The sequence below is a fragment of the Tyto alba genome, unplaced genomic scaffold (genome assembly GCF_018691265.1).
Source record: "Tyto alba isolate M040663 unplaced genomic scaffold, T.alba_DEE_v4.0 Super-Scaffold_40, whole genome shotgun sequence".
Taxonomy (NCBI): Eukaryota; Metazoa; Chordata; class Aves; order Strigiformes; family Tytonidae; genus Tyto; species Tyto alba.
The window spans coordinates 44,734,220-44,753,862 of record NW_024881316.1 but is presented as its reverse complement, the minus strand read 5'-3'; the positions used below and the strand labels follow the sequence as shown (position 1 = coordinate 44,753,862).

The 19,643-nt window shown below is 41.5% G+C and overlaps 1 protein-coding gene across 4 annotated transcripts in view; it reads left to right on the top strand.

Annotated features, from left to right (window-relative positions):
- The window catches only part of RUNX2 (RUNX family transcription factor 2), a 161,795-nt gene that overhangs the window by 87,861 nt on the left and 54,291 nt on the right, over positions 1 to 19,643 (top strand). For 2 of the 4 annotated variants that reach the window (XM_042803345.1, XM_042803344.1), the window contains one exon: positions 1,394 to 2,192. The exons of the other annotated variants lie outside the window; for them this stretch is intronic. In XM_042803345.1, coding sequence (XP_042659279.1) covers positions 1,394 to 1,872 — 479 coding nt within the window. In that variant the 3' untranslated portion in view covers positions 1,873 to 2,192. Of the gene's footprint in view, positions 1 to 1,393; positions 2,193 to 19,643 lie in introns of those variants that run through there. 4 annotated transcript variants of the gene reach the window in all.

Sequence of the window (19,643 nt, the reverse complement as noted above, 5' to 3'; positions counted from 1 at the left end):
CACATCAGTTTGGCATCTAGAAGATGCCGTATTTTCCTTTTAGGTAAATCAGATTTGGTATATTGGCAAAGAGATGGGTCAACTCTAGAATCTAGAGGACTGTAAAGCTGTAGAAGTGTCAGCTGGGAAGCTCAGGGAGATCCCATTTAATTTCATTATTTTTCCCCCTTATTTATACCCTGCTCTTTCCAGCTTGCTCTCTAAAAATGTATATATGTATCTACTGCATACAGGCCAATGCATTTCCCTCTCTCAGGCACTGTACTTCTTCATTAGGCTTTTTCTCTTCCCCCCCTGTCACTTTTCCCACACCCTTCTCGTTTTCCACTTTTCTGGCTCTTAGTGGGAGCTTTCACCATCTTTTTCTTCTGCTCCTGTCCATCCCACAGTCTCCTAAGCAGATCACCAAGCTACTAACGTTTGCTTTCCAGTTCTGCTCTGAAATTTTGAGCGTTTGATGTGGGATTAGAAATTAGGCAAAATGAGTTTACCCATCCCTGTTTTGCGTTAGACTCCACTTCACAGCGTTACCATCCAGACGTTCACAGTAGCCATAAACTGTGTGGTCTTCTTTTCAGACAGACTGCACAGACTACATATGAAACCAACGTTTTTCAATGACAAAAAGAGTGTTGGACTTGTAATTTTCCATGAACTGAACTGAAAAGTAAAGTTTGCCTTTCCTATCAGCTCAGTGACTTTTCCCATCCTTCAGATGCAGCAAATATTTTTCAGCCTTAAGAAGTAGCTGAGCAGATCCTCACCTAAATAAATTGATTTAAGGCCAGAAGTGGGGCTTAGTCACCCCTGGTGTAACTCCCCTGGTGTCAGTGGTGCAACTAACTCGGTGTTGCCAACTCTCATCGTTTTGTTATAAGTTGCGCGACAATTTCTGCTTTTCTCTAAACCCCAGCTCCTGACGGCATGTGCTGAGGTGGAAATCTCAGCTTTCATGTGCAACCAGACCTGAGTCTCTCGAGAGGCTATAGCAAAGTCCCAGAGTCAAGTAACTGTCAAAGCTCAGAAACCAGAAGGCAAATCAACTTCAAATCCACCTTTCTCTTTTTGGCTCTTTTTTAATCTCTTGAGTTTTGAGATTTTTTTTTTTTTCCCCCCCCCGGCCTGACTTGTGACCTTTGAACACTTCAGATTGGCAATGCTGCTCCCTCCATTGGCATCAGTGGATTTAGACCAGGGATGAGTTTGGCCCAGCACTTGTAGAAGACAGGTATATGAGACTGTTCCTTGCAATGTATTATTTGATATGATCTGCTGTTCTCTTGGGGGCCAAAAGAAATGGGTTTTCTTAGAAAAATAAAATTCTATCATCACTTGATACAAAGAATGGTATTTACAGAATTGTTTTCCCCCATCTTTTGTTATAATTTTTTAGGTGCTTCAGAGCTGGGCCCATTTTCAGATCCCAGGCAGTTCACAAGCATTTCATCCCTCACTGAGAGCCGCTTCTCCAACCCACGAATGCACTATCCAGCCACCTTTACCTATACACCGCCAGTCACCTCAGGCATGTCACTGGGTATGTCCGCAACCACTCACTACCACACCTACCTACCACCACCCTACCCCGGCTCTTCCCAAAACCAAAGTGGACCTTTCCAGACCAGCAGCACTCCATATCTCTACTATGGCACTTCGTCAGGATCATACCAGTTCCCCATGGTGCCGGGAGGGGACCGCTCCCCCTCCAGGATGCTTCCTCCGTGCACCACCACGTCCAACGGCAGCACGCTGTTAAACCCTAACTTGCCCAACCAGAGTGACGGTGTGGAGGCGGATGGCAGCCACAGCAGCTCCCCAACCGTCTTGAATTCTAGTGGCAGAATGGATGAGTCCGTTTGGAGGCCGTACTGAGATTTCTTCTGTAGCCGGCCCGACCTCCGTGAGCCAAAAAAAAACAAAAAAAAAACAAAAAAAACACCAAAAAAAAATAACCAAAAACCAAACCAAACAAACGGTCGACTAACTACGAAGTGCCTGTTTTTTGTGTTTTTTTTTTAAAAAAAAGATAGATTTTACCTATATGTGCAACTGTATAGATGGGATGATAATGGCCATAAATAACACAAGAGTTACCAACACACCAGAACCCATGTTTCAGATTATGTGGATCAAAGCACATATTTTTATTTTTTTCCTTGGAACCATTTTACCTTGTTTTATATTTAAAATGTACTATTTACACACACACAAAAAAATCACCCCCTCCTTTTTTTTTTTTTATTTTTTTTGTCTAGAGTGTTGTAATAACTAGTGAGTTCTTTTGCCAATAAGGAGAGAACGGACTCCCCAGATATCAGGAGAAACATGGTGATGCAAGGCAAAGGCTGCATTCCCTTTTATTTTTTAATTAAAAAAATCCTAACCATGAACTCCAGATACAGTTGCAATCATACAACATATGGGACCCTCTTCACACCCATAGTGCAATTCAACTGGCTTGTATTGGTGCACATAAAAAGGAAAGCAAAGATCAAGTTGCTTCCATTTTGCCATGATACATTCAGATGAAAACAGCTGACCCAAAAAAACTCTGTCCGAGCCTTGCTGCAGATAACGGTTGGAACTTCTCTGTGTTCATTGCTTTTTTCATTTGTTTTTGGGTGCTTAAAGAGAACAGATCTTCAAGTTAGGCTAGACAACCCTGGGGTTTTCTTTTTGCTTTTGTATGCGTCCATTTTGCCTTCAATTAGCCAAAAACCAAAAATAACAACCAAAACCTTTAAAAAAACCCACAAAATGTTATTACTTTTGCAAAATATGAAAATTGCAATATATATTACTAGAGCCAAAATGATATACATAGTATTTGTGTTCGGCTATGTTCTTTTTTTTTTTTTTTTTTAAATTATAAGTGTGTAAAATTTGAGGTTGTTTGCTAACATGAATCATCATATAACTTTAAAAGAATATTTATAATTATTTAATGACATTTGGACCCTTTAAACGTTTCTTAATGTAATGATATATTGACTTCGGTCTCTAAAAGTGTTTGGTTTTTTTGTTTTTTTTTTTTTTTTTTTTTTTTTACTTACTACATTTCTGCAATGGTGTAAACCTCAAACCTTTACCCAACTCTGAAAAGCAGTTCCAGTGTGAACCAGTTTACAATGTGACTTAAAAGTGACAAACCCAACCCAAATGCATCCACATCAAATGATTTTGGATGTAGGATCTTTTTATATAACTTATGAAGGAAATATTGTGTTTAAAATATTTTTATTAGTTGTCTGGTTGCCTTCAACACAGTCTTGCCTTTTAATCAGTAGTTGTGGTGACACTGGAAAAATGGTAGGAAGGATGAAATATTTTCCACCTTTCTTCTAATTTCTTCTTCTCCCAGGATTTTTCTCAATACTTCAAAATTTGACAATATTCATATTTAAAATGTTCTGGTTTGACAGCATGATTTGAATTATGACAGAGTTGTTGTTTTTCTTCCCAAAGAAAAATCAAAACCTTTCCAAAGCCTGTGTTTTACAAATAATGAATTGTTAAATAACCCAGAAATGGGATTAAGGGAGAATCGGTGAAACTTTTTCCCCTCTCCTTGCAATTTCAGCCCATTCGATAGAATAAAATGGTTCAAAACTTGAGACAGAAGCTGCCTGGTAGCGCATCACCACCCTTTAGCATTAAATGCTAGAGCCGTAAGGATGCTGTGTTGACACTGAAGCCAATGTGGCTGTTGCCCTAACAGAGAGACAAGCCCAAAGGCAGCGATACTCACCTTTGCAAACGCCGAAGATAAAAAGTCACCTTAAAAGCCACCCTGGGGCTCCCAGGCGTGATACAGGGAGGGCAAATTGCACCCGAAACCCTTAACCAACCTGTCTGCTGCCAAACTCTCCAGTGGAGGTGCCCAAATTTTGCCCAGCTCAGGGCTGCTATGGCAAACGGGGAGGCAACACGGCATCGGCTGGATGTGGTGGGAGCTGAACCGCCTGCCCCACGCTGTCCCCAAACAGGTGACCTTAAGCCTGGCTTAGCGGGATGTTCGGCACGTGCTGATGGGGTTTGCTGGTGATCCCTCCCCGCCTTGCCTTAGCCATGGCCGTCTGCAGCCTCCTCGGGAGCTGTCAGCCACCACATTGCTCCTTGGCTGTACTTTGGCTGCCTCCAAAGTATCGCAATAAATCAACGGCGGGCATAGCCATACAGAGCCGGACAACACCATCACCCCTCGTTAACAGCAAAGCTGTTAAACGAGTTGGCATTAGCATGGTACATCCCTCCGATTTGCGTGATGACGTGCTCTTAAAAAAAAAAAAAATGACTAAAGTATTTGCCTTCTAAAGGTTGTATACCAAGTATGCTTAAAGTATAAGTAAGACACTTTTTTTTTTTTTTTTTTTCTTCTAATACTTAGTTTTCCTTCAAAGATGGAAGCTGTAATTGATTCTATTTATTGTTGGTTTGTGGTAGCTTGAAGCATACCACTGTCCATTTATTTGTAACTGTAAAATACGTTTGTTAGTCTCAGCAGCACTTAAAAAGCCAGTGTCTGGTTACACATTTCAGTTTTGTTTTTTGTTTAGTAAGCAAGAGAAAAAGATGTACTGCCAGTGCAAGCTGTTTCCTATTTAATAAAAGGTACTATATTTGTACATTATTTGTTATTGCTGAGAAGGGCTTTTTAAGGTTTACTGTATGCATATTAAGTAATTTTTAGGGTGCTTTTGTGTTGAAATGTTGTTAAGAGTGGCTGCAGGCAGCAACCCAGATTTTTTTTTTTTTTTTTTTTTAAGACTTTGTTGTAAAATTCAAGCACTTGGTTTTTATTTCTGGATAAATCCAGCACAGACCAGACTTTTGTTTTGCTCAGTACCGACAGGATTCTGTTTGTGTCCCCGTGGTTTGTCAACTGGACCATTAGGGACAAACATTGAAAACATTTTCTCCTCCCGGTTGAGGCACGTGTGCCCGATCCGTGCCCATGGCTCCCCTGGCCGTGCGGCAGGCATCTGGCTCTGCCTGCTTGAGATAGGAAGGAAAGGATTTTCTAAGTACCTACGGATGGAGGAGTACCAGCCCCTTGACTTTCAGGAGACCCCCGTGCTCCTGAACCCTCCTGGTGCCTTTGGAAAATCTCTTCCGATACGTCAGGCTGGTCACAGAGGGAGTTGTACAGACTGAGGCAGAGATGCTCATCAAAGCTTTTGGAAAATACTTTTGAGTTCGCTTCAAAATGCTCATGAATTGGGATTTCAGACCAAAAATAAATAAATAAATAAAAAAACAACCAGCGCTATGTAGTAAATCATATCAGATTATGTGACATTTTGCAAGGTACTTACCATTGACAGAAAGGAATTTTCTCAAAGGTACGACAGCCCTTCCCTTCGGTGAGTGGCAATTTTTGGCACCGGTCATAGATTTAAAGATTAAAAAATGGCCTTTTTTTACTTTCCAGTTCTCTTATTCTACCAAAGATTTACTTCCAGCACAACAGGCACGATGTCCCTTTTGCCGAATGGAGGATTAAATCCTCCTTTCCCTCCTCCTAAGGGTAACCAGATCAGGGTCAGTGGGTTGGGACGGATGAGTAAAGCAAATTATTTAACCCACAACATCTATTGTGTGGCATTTATTGTTTTTTTTAAAAGACCAGTTGCTGTGTCTTTCTTAGCGTTGAACTTTTTTGCCAGCAGTCCCCCAAGCAAAGATTTACCAGTTTCCATAGGTACCATCTCGAGTGGGGAAAATTTTGCACTTTCACACTTAGCAAAGCAAAGCTTAGCCCCACACTGGGCTGCACGCGGCCAACAAGCCATGAGCAAAAGCAATAATTAAAACCTGGATCAGCCATGAGCTCAAAGAAGCCCCATTCTCTGAACCCCTGAATTTCTTGTTGTTTTTAAATAGAATGCATTTCATTTTAACATTTTCTGAGAACTTTTTTAGATGTTTGTTTACTTCCATGTTTACAGATAACTCTTTGCTTTTTTTTTTTTTTTTTTTTTTTTTTTTTTTTTTTTTTTAACGCAGTACTTTTAAGTATATCAGCCAAAACCATACTTCTACAGTAACTTTTGTTTTAGGTAATATGAGTGACATTCCAATTTTTTTTGTTGTTGTTAAATATGCTTTACCAGTCTTGAATTTCTGCTGGAACAAAATATTTGTAGCATTTTGTGTAAATACAAGCTTTAATTTTTTATTTTTTCAAATGCTGTCACCCGAGATTTGCTTTTCATGCACATATTGTACAAACACACTCTGCTTTATGCCACAGACGATGATTGTGGATCAGTTTACTTCAACTTCAAAGGGACTATTTGTATTGTATGTTGCAACTGTAAATTGAATTGTTTGGCATTTTCTCATGATTGTAATATTAATTTGAAGTTTGAATTTCATTTTCAATAAAATGGCTTTTTTTTTGTTAACGTTCTTCTATGCTTCTTTTTCTTCTGCTGTCTCCTCGTAGCACCGGGCAGGGTAAAGTAAGTACATGGTAGGACACAGTACCGGCCCTTCCGTGGTGGTCCCATCATTTCTGCAGTGCTTCAGTTTTCAATTAGATGTAAAAAAACAAGTTTCCAGGCGTGTGGGTGGTAAAGGACACCTTCTAAATCTGATCTCAAATGTTGCTTCTCTTCCTGAGTCTGCAAACTATCAAAACCTGTGTTTCTTAGAGGAGTGCAAACTGCTCCATTCATCTTGCTAGATCGTTAACTCTGAAACCTAACAACTGACAGTAGCCGGGACATTCCGGTGCTATGGTGCTGTGGGCAGAGATTGAAGTATAGGAAAAGCTGGGATAGGTTTCCAAACTGAGGTGGAGAGATTGGAGTTTATGGCGCTTTTCCAGGATGGGGGTTGTGCTATCCCCACCTCTTCCTGGTCAGACCTGAGGAATGCAGTTACAGATAATCTTGTGATTTGCATGGCCTGAGGCAAGAATAGTTTCCAAGCAACAAAAGATATATGGATAGGGAGGAGACTGGGGGAGGAGGGTATTTTTCCTCCAGCCTACTTGTGTCAGGGGTAGGAGGAGATGCAGCTAATGAAGGTGAGGTTAAGTTCACCCAAGGCTGTCTGCAGGAGGAGAGGAGAGGACAGGAATTGTTTGCAAGCTTATGCCTGGTTTCATAGTAAGTCCTTAATCCTTTTTAGCTATTTATTGAGTCTGCAAAAGAGAAGTAGTAGCACAGAGAGGCATGAGATTCTGATCATTTCATGAAACCTTTAACTCTGAAGTTTAAATGTCACTAATACTGATTTTGTGAGCTCTGATGGCTTTACCATGGACCTGCACATTTCTTACATGGTCACTGAAGATTGAGATAATGTTTGGGGGTTTTCATGGCTGCTTTCATTCCAGTCCATAATCTGAATCCTGATTTTAGGGAAGCTTTATGCTCATGGTGAGGAACGAAGCAAATCAATCAATGCTTTGTGGTGTAATTGCTATATAAATCATATGCTACAAACGTTAGTGCTAAGACTTTGTGCTATCCTCTTGTACACAGGTTAACTCATCTCAGCTAGTCAGAGCACAGAGGGATGTTCATTATGTTCTTGTTTTCATGGTCACCTAATCCAGATGCTCATAAAGGGAAATAAACAATTGTCCACCATTTTTTATGGGCAAGGTGTAGGACAGGGGCCTAGTGAGGTTGTGCCCCCTCTGTTCTTGGAGGTTTATAGGACCGAGCTGGATAAAGCATGAAGCAACCTGGTCTGACCCCAGAGCTGAAGCTGTTTGAGCAGAAGGTTGGGCTGGAGACTGCCCATGGTTGCCTCCATGTTATCCCATGGCCCTGTGAATCAGCCAAGGAGCTATTTGCTAAAGGTTGTTGTCTAAGCTAAAAACTGCTTGTATGACTCTATGGGTAACACATATTCAGCTAAAACCAGTCTGAATAAAAAGATTTGGCAGGATGAAATTCTTACCTAAGCAGGTTATTGAGGAATTACGGTGATCTCTCTATCTTTTATTGGTTTCTGCCATGTTTCTCTGGGATATCTACAACAGACATGGTCAGCACAAGGGTTGAAAGAGCCAAACCATCACTCTGATCCAGTACAGCAATTTCAAAAGTACATCATGCTGGGCGTGTTGGTTTTAAATTTTTGATTCATTTACCCTTTTGCAGCTTGAGCAGGTGACTCTCCCTCTCTTGCCTTAGCCAGAAACCAACCACTTGCGAGGCAAAATGACCACCACTGGTCAGCGTGGAGGACTGCCTGATACAGAGACATGTGGAGTGGTGGGGGGAGATCAAACCCAAGGTACTTCTAGAAGATAAGATTTAAAGATGCTTCCTAAAAGCGGTGGTGACTGTAGTCTTCCCCCTCATTTGGTGTCAGTAAATAGCTTCTTGCTTTTGGGTTGTGAAGGTTGAACATCAGCTCTGGATTGCTGTAGTCAGGCCTCTGCCGGTCCCACACAGCGTGCATACAACAGGCATCATCTTGTGCTGTGTCTCCCTGTTGGCCTCAGTTTTAACTTTTTAATTTCCTGTGGCTGTAAGCAACACTGGAGGGGCTCAGAGCAGCCATGTGTTGGCAGCCATAGGCCTAAATCAGCCTTTTTTGTACCTAAACCAAGCTCTTGGGGAGAGGTGGGGGAGAGAAGGAGCAGGGTCTGACTTTATGGTTCAGCACCAAGCCCTGTGCTGGCACCAAATAAAAAATTCGTCAAGCTGTTTACTGGGGAAAAGGAGGAAATAACCACAGTTATATATCCAAGGATTGACATGTACCGTCTAGTTACTTTCTGCATGGTCAGGAGGAAATGAATTGGTATTTTGGGGTGAAATCCCTCCCCTGGGTGATTGCTCACAGATGGCCAATTCTCTGCACAAGCCATAGCAGTGCTCTGCAGCACTCAGGAGGGTCACACTAGATCATATATTTGGGTAGGAGAGGGCATGGTGTGTTGTGGGTGTCCAGCTTTGCAAGCTCAGACACTCACCACTTGGCTGAATGCTTGCAGAGAACAGCCCAAGAGCGCTATTCACTAGAAATATTTGTTGGACAGGTTAAAATTGTAAACAAATCCACTAGAAAACTATAATCTTTGGATAGGTAATGGGGATGACAGTGGCGGATAAAATACTGGGAGCAGGTTGAGCATTTCTACTCAACATCTTGAAGAAAAGTTTTAGCATGAGCTTAAAGGAAAAAATTAAATATTTAGCATGCAAGAGGGCTGTCTTTGTCCTTCTGTAATTACAGTCTTTTCCCTGTAGATCTGCTGGTGCAAAATAAGCCTGGAATGTATGGAACTGTTCCCATGGGGTCTCTTTGTGATACTTACACAGCCTTGGAGGGGGACACATCAGCATTTATCCCTCTGAGAATAGGAAGCTGTTGACCCCAGTAACAGATAAGGCTGTGAGATACAAAGAGAACAAAGCCTAAACTTCCAAAAGCATCTGGTGATCTGATGCAGTGCAAACAAAGTAACTTGGAACCTATGACATAATTTAAAATGGAAGTTCTCAGGCCTGCCCTGCTACTTTCATGCAGATTAATTGCATGTATTGCTTAGGGTAGATGCAACCTGCATTTCTAAGGTCAACTGTTTTACCTAAGTAACAAGTGGACTTGAATTTTCTTCATTGAGAATTCAAGTGGAGTTGAATTTCCCTACTGGAGTTTGAGTGAGAGAATAAAATAAAATCCCTATAGTTTTATTTGTAAGAACTTATAAAGATAAGACAAATTAGCTTTTCTTCTGTAGCTTGGAAATTTCAGCATTGTCTGTGATTCTCCAGGCAGCTTTGGGCTCCTTTATTTATGCCTCAGTTTCCCTAAATATAGAACGGGGAATTTACTCTTACCCTGTTTGTCAGGGTGTCCCCTGAACTCGGTGTTTATAGAGGGCTTTGAACTTTTATTTGTTGTTGTTGTTTAGCTCTTTTTACTACAAATCCAATGTTTGGTCTCACACCATTGGATAGTGTCCTTTGAAACAGCACATTTCTAAACCACATGTTTAGAAAAATTGACCCAGTTTCCAGGCTGCTGATCTGGTCAAAAAACAATGCGGATTTAAGGCCAAGTTGTGCTGTCTCAACAGATTTAGTTGGGATTTGTGGTGGGGCAGGAAGAAAAGCAGAGATCGCTGCAGTCTGTGGAGGCAGCCCTTGGCCGCTCCCTCCCGGCAGCTCTCTCGGGATGAGCAGCTGGAACTTGCGGGATGTCCCAACACTTAAGAGAAAAGCAAACAACCCATGTTAAAGTTGATACACCGCAGCGACTTGCCAGTGATTAATGTTCACCACGAGGCCAAATTCAGATGGTGATTACGCCAGTAGAGATCAGCTGAAGTCCCTCTATTAATAGCCCTGCGGTTTTGGACACCAGCATTTTTCAACCCATAGTGGGTGTTATCAATGAAGGGTCACTGAAATGCTGGTTGGAAAGGGTCTCCATCGGTCTCCTGGTCCAAGGGAGCCCTGATGCAGGATCACCACCACCAGATCTGCTCATTGTGGCTGTGCCAAGCAAGTCTTGATATCTTCCAAGCATGGAGGTGGAGCCAGGGCTTCAGCAGAGCATCCCATCCCCATGCTTCTCCTAATGTCCACCTCCAACCTCCTGAAGTACAATTGGTGACGTTTACCCCCACCCCTGGGTTGGATTTGGGTTTTTCCTTGCCTCTGGGTTTGGGCACACAGGGCGCAGTAAGGGTTTAAATCCTTGCTGCACATCTATAGGAGTTTGATCCTTCTTTCCACCCCTTCATTTGTATTCCTCCAGGCTGTGACTTTAAAGTACTATTAAAAATAAAGTCAGAGCCCAAAACCAAGGCAGCCCCTCACCCTCCCAGCTTGTTTACTTTTTCATTTCCGCAGATGGAAAGAGAAGTCCTTAGTAGCTGAAAATTATGCTATTACATCCAAATATTGTGAGATAGCTTCTCCCAGGAAAGCACAATTGTTATCCCTGCACTGGGGTGTGCGAGGCTGGTTAGCAAACATCAGGTAAATGGAAGGAAAGGCCATGGAAGAAGGAAAAAAAAAAAAAAAAAAAAAAAGGCAAATAATCCAGACAGATCTCAGGAAACCTGGATGCAAAGGATCTTTGTCCTTTTATTGCCAGTAGTGGTGTTCTCCTAGCAGAGCAGGATGTTCTCATCTTTTAATAATAGCCAGGCCAGATGCTAAAGTCTCTTCTGCAAATACTGCATAAGTGAGAAGAACAGCTGATGTCTGTTAAGATTAATACACCAGGAAAATAAGCCAAAAAAAGTATGAGAAATCTCCAGAGGTCTGTCTTTGCAACACCGTTTGGCAGCTAGATCTCAAAGTCGGGACTGAAAATCCAGTCTGTGCCTCTGTCCCCTTGCTGATCAGTCACCACGTGTCGAGCAACAATTCCTGCACTGCTCAGGGATTTAGAGCAGCGCTGGCAGGGATTTCCCCCTGTACTTTAAAGAGCTGCAAAATCCACAGGCTTTGGCTTTCTTGGAGCTGTAGAAAGTACCAGTTGATGAGGAATTTGCTTGACTTGCTCCTTGCCATAGAAAATGCTTACATGCTGAGTTGGGGCCAGTGATTTAAAATGGCATCTTTGTTCCATCTTTTTTTGCACTTTCTCCTCTGCCCTATTTTCTTTCCTTTGTCTATTTTATTTGTCTGGAAGAGATTAATTCAAACTACTAGATAGAGACAGGATTGTTGTTTTATAAGACATTGTAATGGGCATTAAGAAAGATGCCTCTTAGTCTCCTCACACTACCCCTTCAATCATCTTTTCTTTGTCTTCAGCACAGAAACTGCATTTCCCTCCAGGCAGGGATCTTTAAAGTCACAATAAAATCACTCATGTTTGTAATGTGCCTATAGGTATTGGATGCAAAGTGTTAGAGAAAAGTAGGGTACATGGTGCATGATATTTTCTATTTCTGTAAAAAGGCAACGTCCAAAAGAAAAAAGAACTGACTGTGTATCCTGTTCACACAGTTTTCTCATATGCTGAATGGCAGTCCTCGAAAACAGTTCCTAGAAACTAGAAAAAAAACCATTGTGAAATGATGGGGAAAACTCATCCAGTGTTTAGCATTGATGGCTAATGACTGTAGATAAAGATGTTTACAGAGAACTTGTGCAACTGTTTTGTTTGCCAGGGAGGGAAGGTTTTGTACGTGCCATTTCAAACCTCCCCGTCTCCGCCTGACCAAGGGGATCTCCCCAATTGCTCTTTTCATGTTTCCAATTAGGAATTCGCTTTGGTTGCTCCATTTAACAGGGCGCAAGTATTTTTTTTATTTTTTTCTGTGCATTGTATTTATTTATAGTAGTTTTGGGGGGATGGTCATTTTGTTTATTGTAGGCATCTGTCCTGGAGCAGCTCACCAGCTCCTCCATGACTGAAAATACCAACAGATAATGTGCTGATTAACTGTAGCATGATCTAGTTATTGTCTCTTTAACTTACTGAAGGCACAGAAGGACAGATCCTGTGACCAATCTGTGTTAGCAATACCTGTGGTGAAGGATGGAAAGAGGATCCTCTGCTTGTGACACAGGGTGCAAGCCCTGTGCTGGGGCAATTGGCTGCTCAGACACACCTGCCTGTATCAGACCTCACCATCTGGAGAAAAGAAAAAAATAAAGAGATAATTTAGGTCATCTGCGGCATGATGACTTAGAGACAGGAAAACACAAACCACTGGTACTTGAACAGACTGTGGTTCAAAAGAGATGGCATCTCCCTGAGCCTGTTCAAGTCACATCGGTGGGGTCTTGCACCGATCCCAGTGGGGCTGAGAGGTGAAACCCTGATAAAAATGGATAAATAAATGCATACCATAAACAGAAGTCCTCTCAGAGGCAAATCTCCATGCTCAGATTCTGTCTTTCCTTTGGAATTAGTATGATCCTGAAAGCATCCCCTCTTCCAGCTCCCCCGAAGCTGTTGAACATGTAGGGTCAGTGTTCAGATCTTGCATTTAGCTTGCTCTGTCAAAAAGCAAAACTAAAGTCGGATCCAGTTTGTGCTTGGAGGAAGTGTAGACTTGATGAAGTCACTGCCAGATTTAATGTCACTATTGCCCCTTTGGCATTTCAGTTACTGCCGTGGTAAAGTATTTTAATTATAAACCCTTCCTGACCCATGAGAGCTGGTACGAGCTGCATGAAGGGATCCATCCCTTTCCTCGGTGTTTAACCCGAGCCCATCACTCATGCATGCAGGGCTTCTCCCATTCCATTGTGTCCTTTCAGCCTCACATTGGTGTTGTGGATGAAAATGAGGGAAAATTATAGCAGCCTGGCTAGTCCCCCTTGGTCCTCAAGACCCATGAAAATGTGCAACCGACAGAGAAATGGGTAATACTGAATTTGCAAAAATCTCCTGCTAGAGATGAGAATGACCACAGACCTCAGGCCTTGCAAAGTAATTTCTTCAGTGTTTCTTTGCCACAACAACTGCAAATAAGAAATTGAACCTCAAAGAAGGAAGACCTGAAGCTCAGAAACACCCCCACACCCACACGCAGTGTGAGAAAGGGAGAAATCAAATTTTCAGTTGCCTTTCAGAATAATTAATTCACTTTTGAAAATGTTTTCTTAAGCTCACTCTCATGTGTCCAGATGAAATGGGTACTTAATGAAAGTTGTGTAATACTTTAGATAGCTACTGCTGAAAATATCGAATATGAATATGCCTCTGTATTTATCACCTTGTTAAGTCAAGGGAGGCTTTTGAAACATTATCAGAAATGAGTAAAATTATATATGGGACAGGGGAGATAATTTTACTAAGAATCCTGCAGTTCCTGGTTTATTTAGGAAAAGTGATTGTTATTTAGTTGCTTCTTTTAGTTTAAAATGCAGTTATTGTTTTTCTTCCAATGGTTCTTGGCTGCTTTACAGTTGTTGTTAAGAAATCAGTATTTCTTAGTAAAATATGTACCCATTTTTTAATATTTGTGACAAGGCAAATTTCAAAGAATTGAAAGTCTATGACACCATTTTTCTGGAAAAGGTCAATACCTTGCAAGTAAGCACATTTCTCCTAAACAGGTCAATACCAATCCCAGCAGTTTTTGGAATTTTTTTCTGCCACAAATGCTATAGTTGTTCACTCTGCTTTGCCCTCTTCGGGTTCACAGTAAAGGTTTAAAAACATTATCAACAAGATACACAAAGGAATGACTTGCTTTGGGTGATAAATGGTAGAGTTAAATCCTGCTGTTTTTTCTTCTGTAGCCAGTAAAAGTCATCTGAATGTTTTCTGCAGAGATAACAGTGGAAAGCAAAGCCTTGAATGTCGTTGCCTCCTAGCTCATGACTTCTCACCTACCAGATGACCCCTCACAGCTCCCAGTGAGCTCAGGGCTGAGGACAATGACTAACTCATTCCTAAAGCAGGAACTTAATCCCTAAATTGCCCTAAAAATGTTTCACAGACTATATAAAAAGTGTTATACAGACCACTAATTTAGAAACCGAAGCTAGATGACAGAATGGATATCCTCCTGTATGCAAATGACCGAGAAAACAGTTTGACCCAACATGTGCTCAAAGGTCATCTCCTTAAATCAGGTGCTAATTTGCTGAGATTTAACAATTAGGGCCAATACCTTTGAGATTTTTTTTCCCCCTATATATGTATTTATGCAGTTTTGTAGTACTTATGTGATACTCAGATATTTTAAGATGGAACATAAGAAAACTCTAGCTTCCTTGCTGGAAGAAGCTCCCTAAAATGCACCATTAGGCTTTGGGAGTTTTGCTTTCTGTGTGTATGAGTGGATCAGCACCTTGTATCTGGGCGTGTTTGTGGATCTGTGTGTGTGAGCCAGGGAAAATTGGCCCTCCCAAGGAAAACAGAAGGCGCTGATGAAGAGGTGGGATTTGGCTCTGATTTTGCATGGGAAAACCCATTCTCTTTGCATAATGGATTTCTGATTCCTAGGAAAATAAACAGTTTTGGCTTCCAGATACACAGATTTGAAGATTAGGTGGGTAACTAAGTAGCAGCGATGCTGAGAGTTGTTAATGTTATACTCTTCATTGTCTCAGTGCTTTGGGATCCTACTGTGTGCAGAACCCCAATTAGACCATACACCCTGAGCCAAAAATCATATGTGTGTTTGGACTGGAGGTTTCCAGATAGTTTTGAAGACTTCAGAAGATGGAGGAAGACTTATTCTCCTTTGGTCAGTGGCTTGGTCATTCAAGCTCTAATGTGTCCCACTGTCCCTCTGTAAACTCCAGTGTCTGATACTGCTGGTGTTTGAGATCAATTCACTGCATGTCAGTAAGACAAAGGAATATCTTTGATAGACCAACCAACACAGCTGGAAAAAATGACAAGTTCTTGGCCAAGTCATTATTAAGACTCTAAATAAAAGAAAAAATTGGAGAAACTGGGAAAAATTGTTCTGAGTTTGCTGTAATACTATAAATTATCTGAGACATAAAAGTAGAGCAGAGAGGGACCTTGGAGTGAGAGAGATGAGGGAGAAGATTAAATGCCAGAAAATCAGTATTTCTATTGTATTGATAATGGTTACTATCTAGTGCAATTATGAATTTCTGTTCTCAGATTCATCTTGCATTAGTCTTCTTATGGGATGTAGAGTTCATACATAGTTCATCTTTTTTTTTGCCATTGTAGCCTTTAACTTGCTTTTGGGTGCTCACAGTTTATCAGTTGGTCTAATCAACTGCCTCAGAAAGCCCTCCCTACCCAAGCCTGACTGTTTCTCTTTCAGTAAGTTTATATCTTTACACTACAGCAGTTTGAATTTTAAGTCTGTGACCTTGTACTTGTTTCTCAGTACAAAGCCTGGACATTAAGCCTCATATTATAATAGCAAGAGCATGGCAAACTACATGATCAGTGTGTTGCCTGTAGAGGTGACAGATCTTTCACAGGGACCTTTTCCACTCCCAGCAGATAAATCAGGGATAAATGGTACATTCAACATTACTGACAAATTTTTGCATATGTTTTCTGGAGTGGAAGAAATTATATTTAGTCTTTTGCTCCTTGCAGAGAAGCAGAGTATCCAGGAAAAATGAGATGTCCCAGGATTTGAATCATGCTAATGGGTGTGCTATGTTGTTTTGCAAATGCCTCCCCCTTGAAGACAACACCTCTCAGTCCCACCTGAGCAAAGTTTAGCCACTTTCTGGGTTGGGCTAAGCCATGAGAAAGCTGAAAGGTGTTGCTTTTCATATTTGATTCAAAGGAAACAACTTCTGTTTTCTTGACAATTTGACCCCCTGTTTTCTTATCAGCCTTGACAGTGGTGTTGCTAAGATGCTGAAGATAGCAGAGGAAAAGGGCTGAACCACATGAATCTAGTTTCATTTTTTGCATTTTATTTGCGTTGACTTTGTCTGGGCTGTCTCATCCTGACTGCCTTGTTTGACTCGTGTAGAAGAAACTTCTATGAATAGATGCTGCCATTTTGAGATGTTCCATGAATAAGAAGGGAGCTCTGTGAACACAAAACCCATGTAGACAAAGTGATTTTGTAAGGAAATACAACCTTCTTTCAGTTTAAAGATTTAACTTAGACTTTTGGGGGTGTTTAGCTTTAATTTTCAGCCCCATTTGGAAGGAGGCAGAACTAGTGGGATTGTGCTGTGAGTGGACACAAGGGCATGTCTGTCCCTCTGCCAGTAGCTTTTCAATCCCATGGCCAGTCCCAGTTCGTTGAAACAGGAATTTCAGCACTCCTGCATTCAAATACATTTCATGATGACCTCTCCCCAGATAGCAAAGATGTTTCTGTCCAAGCATAGGTTTGGATGCAGCCTTTGTTGTGCAACAAAGAGGACAACCAACACATGCTGTACTACAAAAGAGCAAGCTTCTGCATCTAGCAGGCTGGTTTGTCCTTTGTGCAATGATTTGTCTTAAAATCTGTAGGAGTATTTTTATTCTTTTCATATTTATACAGACCCTAAATTTAAGCCTAGACTAAGGCAACAGGAGACTCAGAGGCCTCCTAACAAGTTGATCCCACCAGTTCTCTTGAAGTAGCTCATTGCTTCAAAATGAACCACTGCCTACAACAGCCACTAAACATTACTGCTTGTTACAATTATAGGAAAGGATTTAATCATGTCTGTAGAATAAATTCATCCCAGGATCCAAGAGTACGATGTCTTTTTCACCATATGTTTTCCTGAAGTCTGCATCATTTTCAAATGGCTCATTGGCTTCTAAAGGATAACATAGCCATAGATCCAGGGTGTGCCTGTATGCATGGCTGTGCACGTGTATGTGTTTTCTGTTGAAAATAGTTTCAAGAGTCTTCTGATCTCATTGCCTTGTGTCTAAGCATACTGAGGGTTGGAGCAGCTCCTTGGTGTTCAAGGACAACGTTTTTTTCAAAGACTGAGTCCACAGCAGACAATAGAAGTGCTCCATAATGCCTTTTCCTTCTCCAACCATCAACATATTTGTGGCTTGAGTGCACTCTTGCCATATCCCAACACTTTTGCTGGGAGAAAACCGGACCATGCACCACTTCCATCTACATCTGGATGTTCTTTAAAGGAAACGCAGGCTGGACAGCCTCACTGTACATCAGCAGGCCCCCAAACAGGACAACTGGCAAACCTGTACTGCCCAGCCCTGGTTTATTGGCTCAGCTATAGATGTGGCATGTCTCCTGGTCCTTTCTAAACACTGCAAGAAACTTTCTTGTGTAGAGCACTAAGAGATTGTGAAGAGGCTTTAGGCCCACAAATACTGAAATAATGCAACTTAAATGGTGACTGTCAGCAAATGTGAGATAAAACTCATTTGCTGAAAGCTCAGTGAAAGAGGTTTCAAGCTATGTGTTTGGCCTCACCCTTGCAGTGTGCACCAGTGTGCACAGCCTGTTGGTGAGTAAAAGCTGTCATGGTGTCACTTATTGAGCTGCAGTGACACTACTGTGTGCCAGAGCCCTCCGATTCTGCAGAGCAAAGGATAAAATGTTTATCAGATTTGACCTAGATTTGGCCTTGATTTTTAAAGACAGGCTCATTGCTCTATGAATAAACTCAGGATGTTGAACATAAACATCTAAAAAATAGGAGAGGATGACTCTTCTCACTCAAGCCTTAAAAACCAGAAAAGGAGAGAATTAAGATTTTAAAAGAAAAGTCCCAACAGTGTGGAATCAAGATGAGAAGATGCTCCAGTTAAAGCAATTTGAGTTCCCACTTTCCATATCCTCAGAAACGTGATACTCCTGGACCAGCAATGGCCACATTGTCCATCCATGCACACCTTGACTTTCTCCTGGGTTATTCCTCAGATCTTCTGCAGACTTGAGCTAAAACCGGAGTCATACACCATCCTGAGCCCTCAATAAGAGGCAACCACTGTAGAAACGAGAGACTTCAGCCTCTTCCAGGAACCCTGGGTGGGGTGTTTTCAGAGAAAAGGTCGAGCTCTCTCTTTCCGTCCACAAAAAACAGCTAACTGTTAATGTAGGCTTGGCTATTTTCTAGAGGTTTTTTCTTTAGTCCAAATTCCTAGATAGGACAATAATACAAAGTGAGAGTAGATCTTTCCTCCTGGCTCTGCTAGTTGTTTGCAGAAGGCTTTTTCAATTAACAGGAATGCCCATCTGGGTACTACCTGTTTGCACATTTTTGTCTTTTTCTTTTTTTTTTGTGTGTCTTTTCTCCTGTCCTTTGCATTCCTGACATCTGCCTGGACCCCCATCCTGGAGCACTTCTGGCCTAATACACAAAGTTCATTTGCCTTAGTAAAGCTGATCTTGTGGAAATCTGTTTTTTCCCTTTCGGCTGAGCAAAGGGAGTATTCACATCTCCTGACATTGGGCAGCATTGTGGAAAGGAAAGTGAGATCTATGAAACCTGGGAGAAAATAAAATAGAAAGAGAGCAGGTATACCAACAGTGGTGTTTTCTTGGGAGGAGGCAGGAGTGCATTTCCATATTGGTTTTGCCAGCTGTGAATCTTTCCAGGCCCTATATCACTGACTAGTTAATGCTTACACTTATCAGCCATCCCCTCAAAATGCAGCTCAAGGTGGGGAGAAGGTATTTGGAAAGACCTGCTGCAAATGGATCAGTGTTGGACCCCAAAGAGGCAAGACAGAGGTTATCTCACCTAAATCAGGACAGACTTCCACATCTGGGCTAGTTACCCTACATTCCTTCCCTTTATAGTCAATAGAGGGAAAGCAGTGCATTGATCTGAACCAGTTCAGTTGCCCACTTTAGGATGAGATGAGATGCTCTAGAAGCATATTTCTTCCCCCTGACTTCAAAGGAAGCCCAGAGACATCTGCCCTGGGATCTGGGTCATGAGGAGGTGCAAAAAACTGTCCCTGTAGCCAATCTACCAGCAGATTTCATATATCTCATGGCTGGAAAATAGTTCTGGGTGTTGAAGTCTTAATTTATTTTAAATCCTTTAAATTGATGATTGTCCACAAAAATAGTGAGAATGCCCTATTTTTTTAACTGGAAATTGTTTTTTTGTAAAAAAATGTCAGCTCTTTGCACTGCCCCAGGAGATATTATTAATAGTGAGAACATCTGAATTGGTCTTGGTGAGCAACAGGATTGAGCAAGACCTGAGATCTGATTCATTAGCTGCTGGGCTTTGATTTGAGCTTTCTAGTTTTCCACTCAGTGGCAAATAGAAAACTGCTACAGGAATCAAATGAGAAAAGGAGAG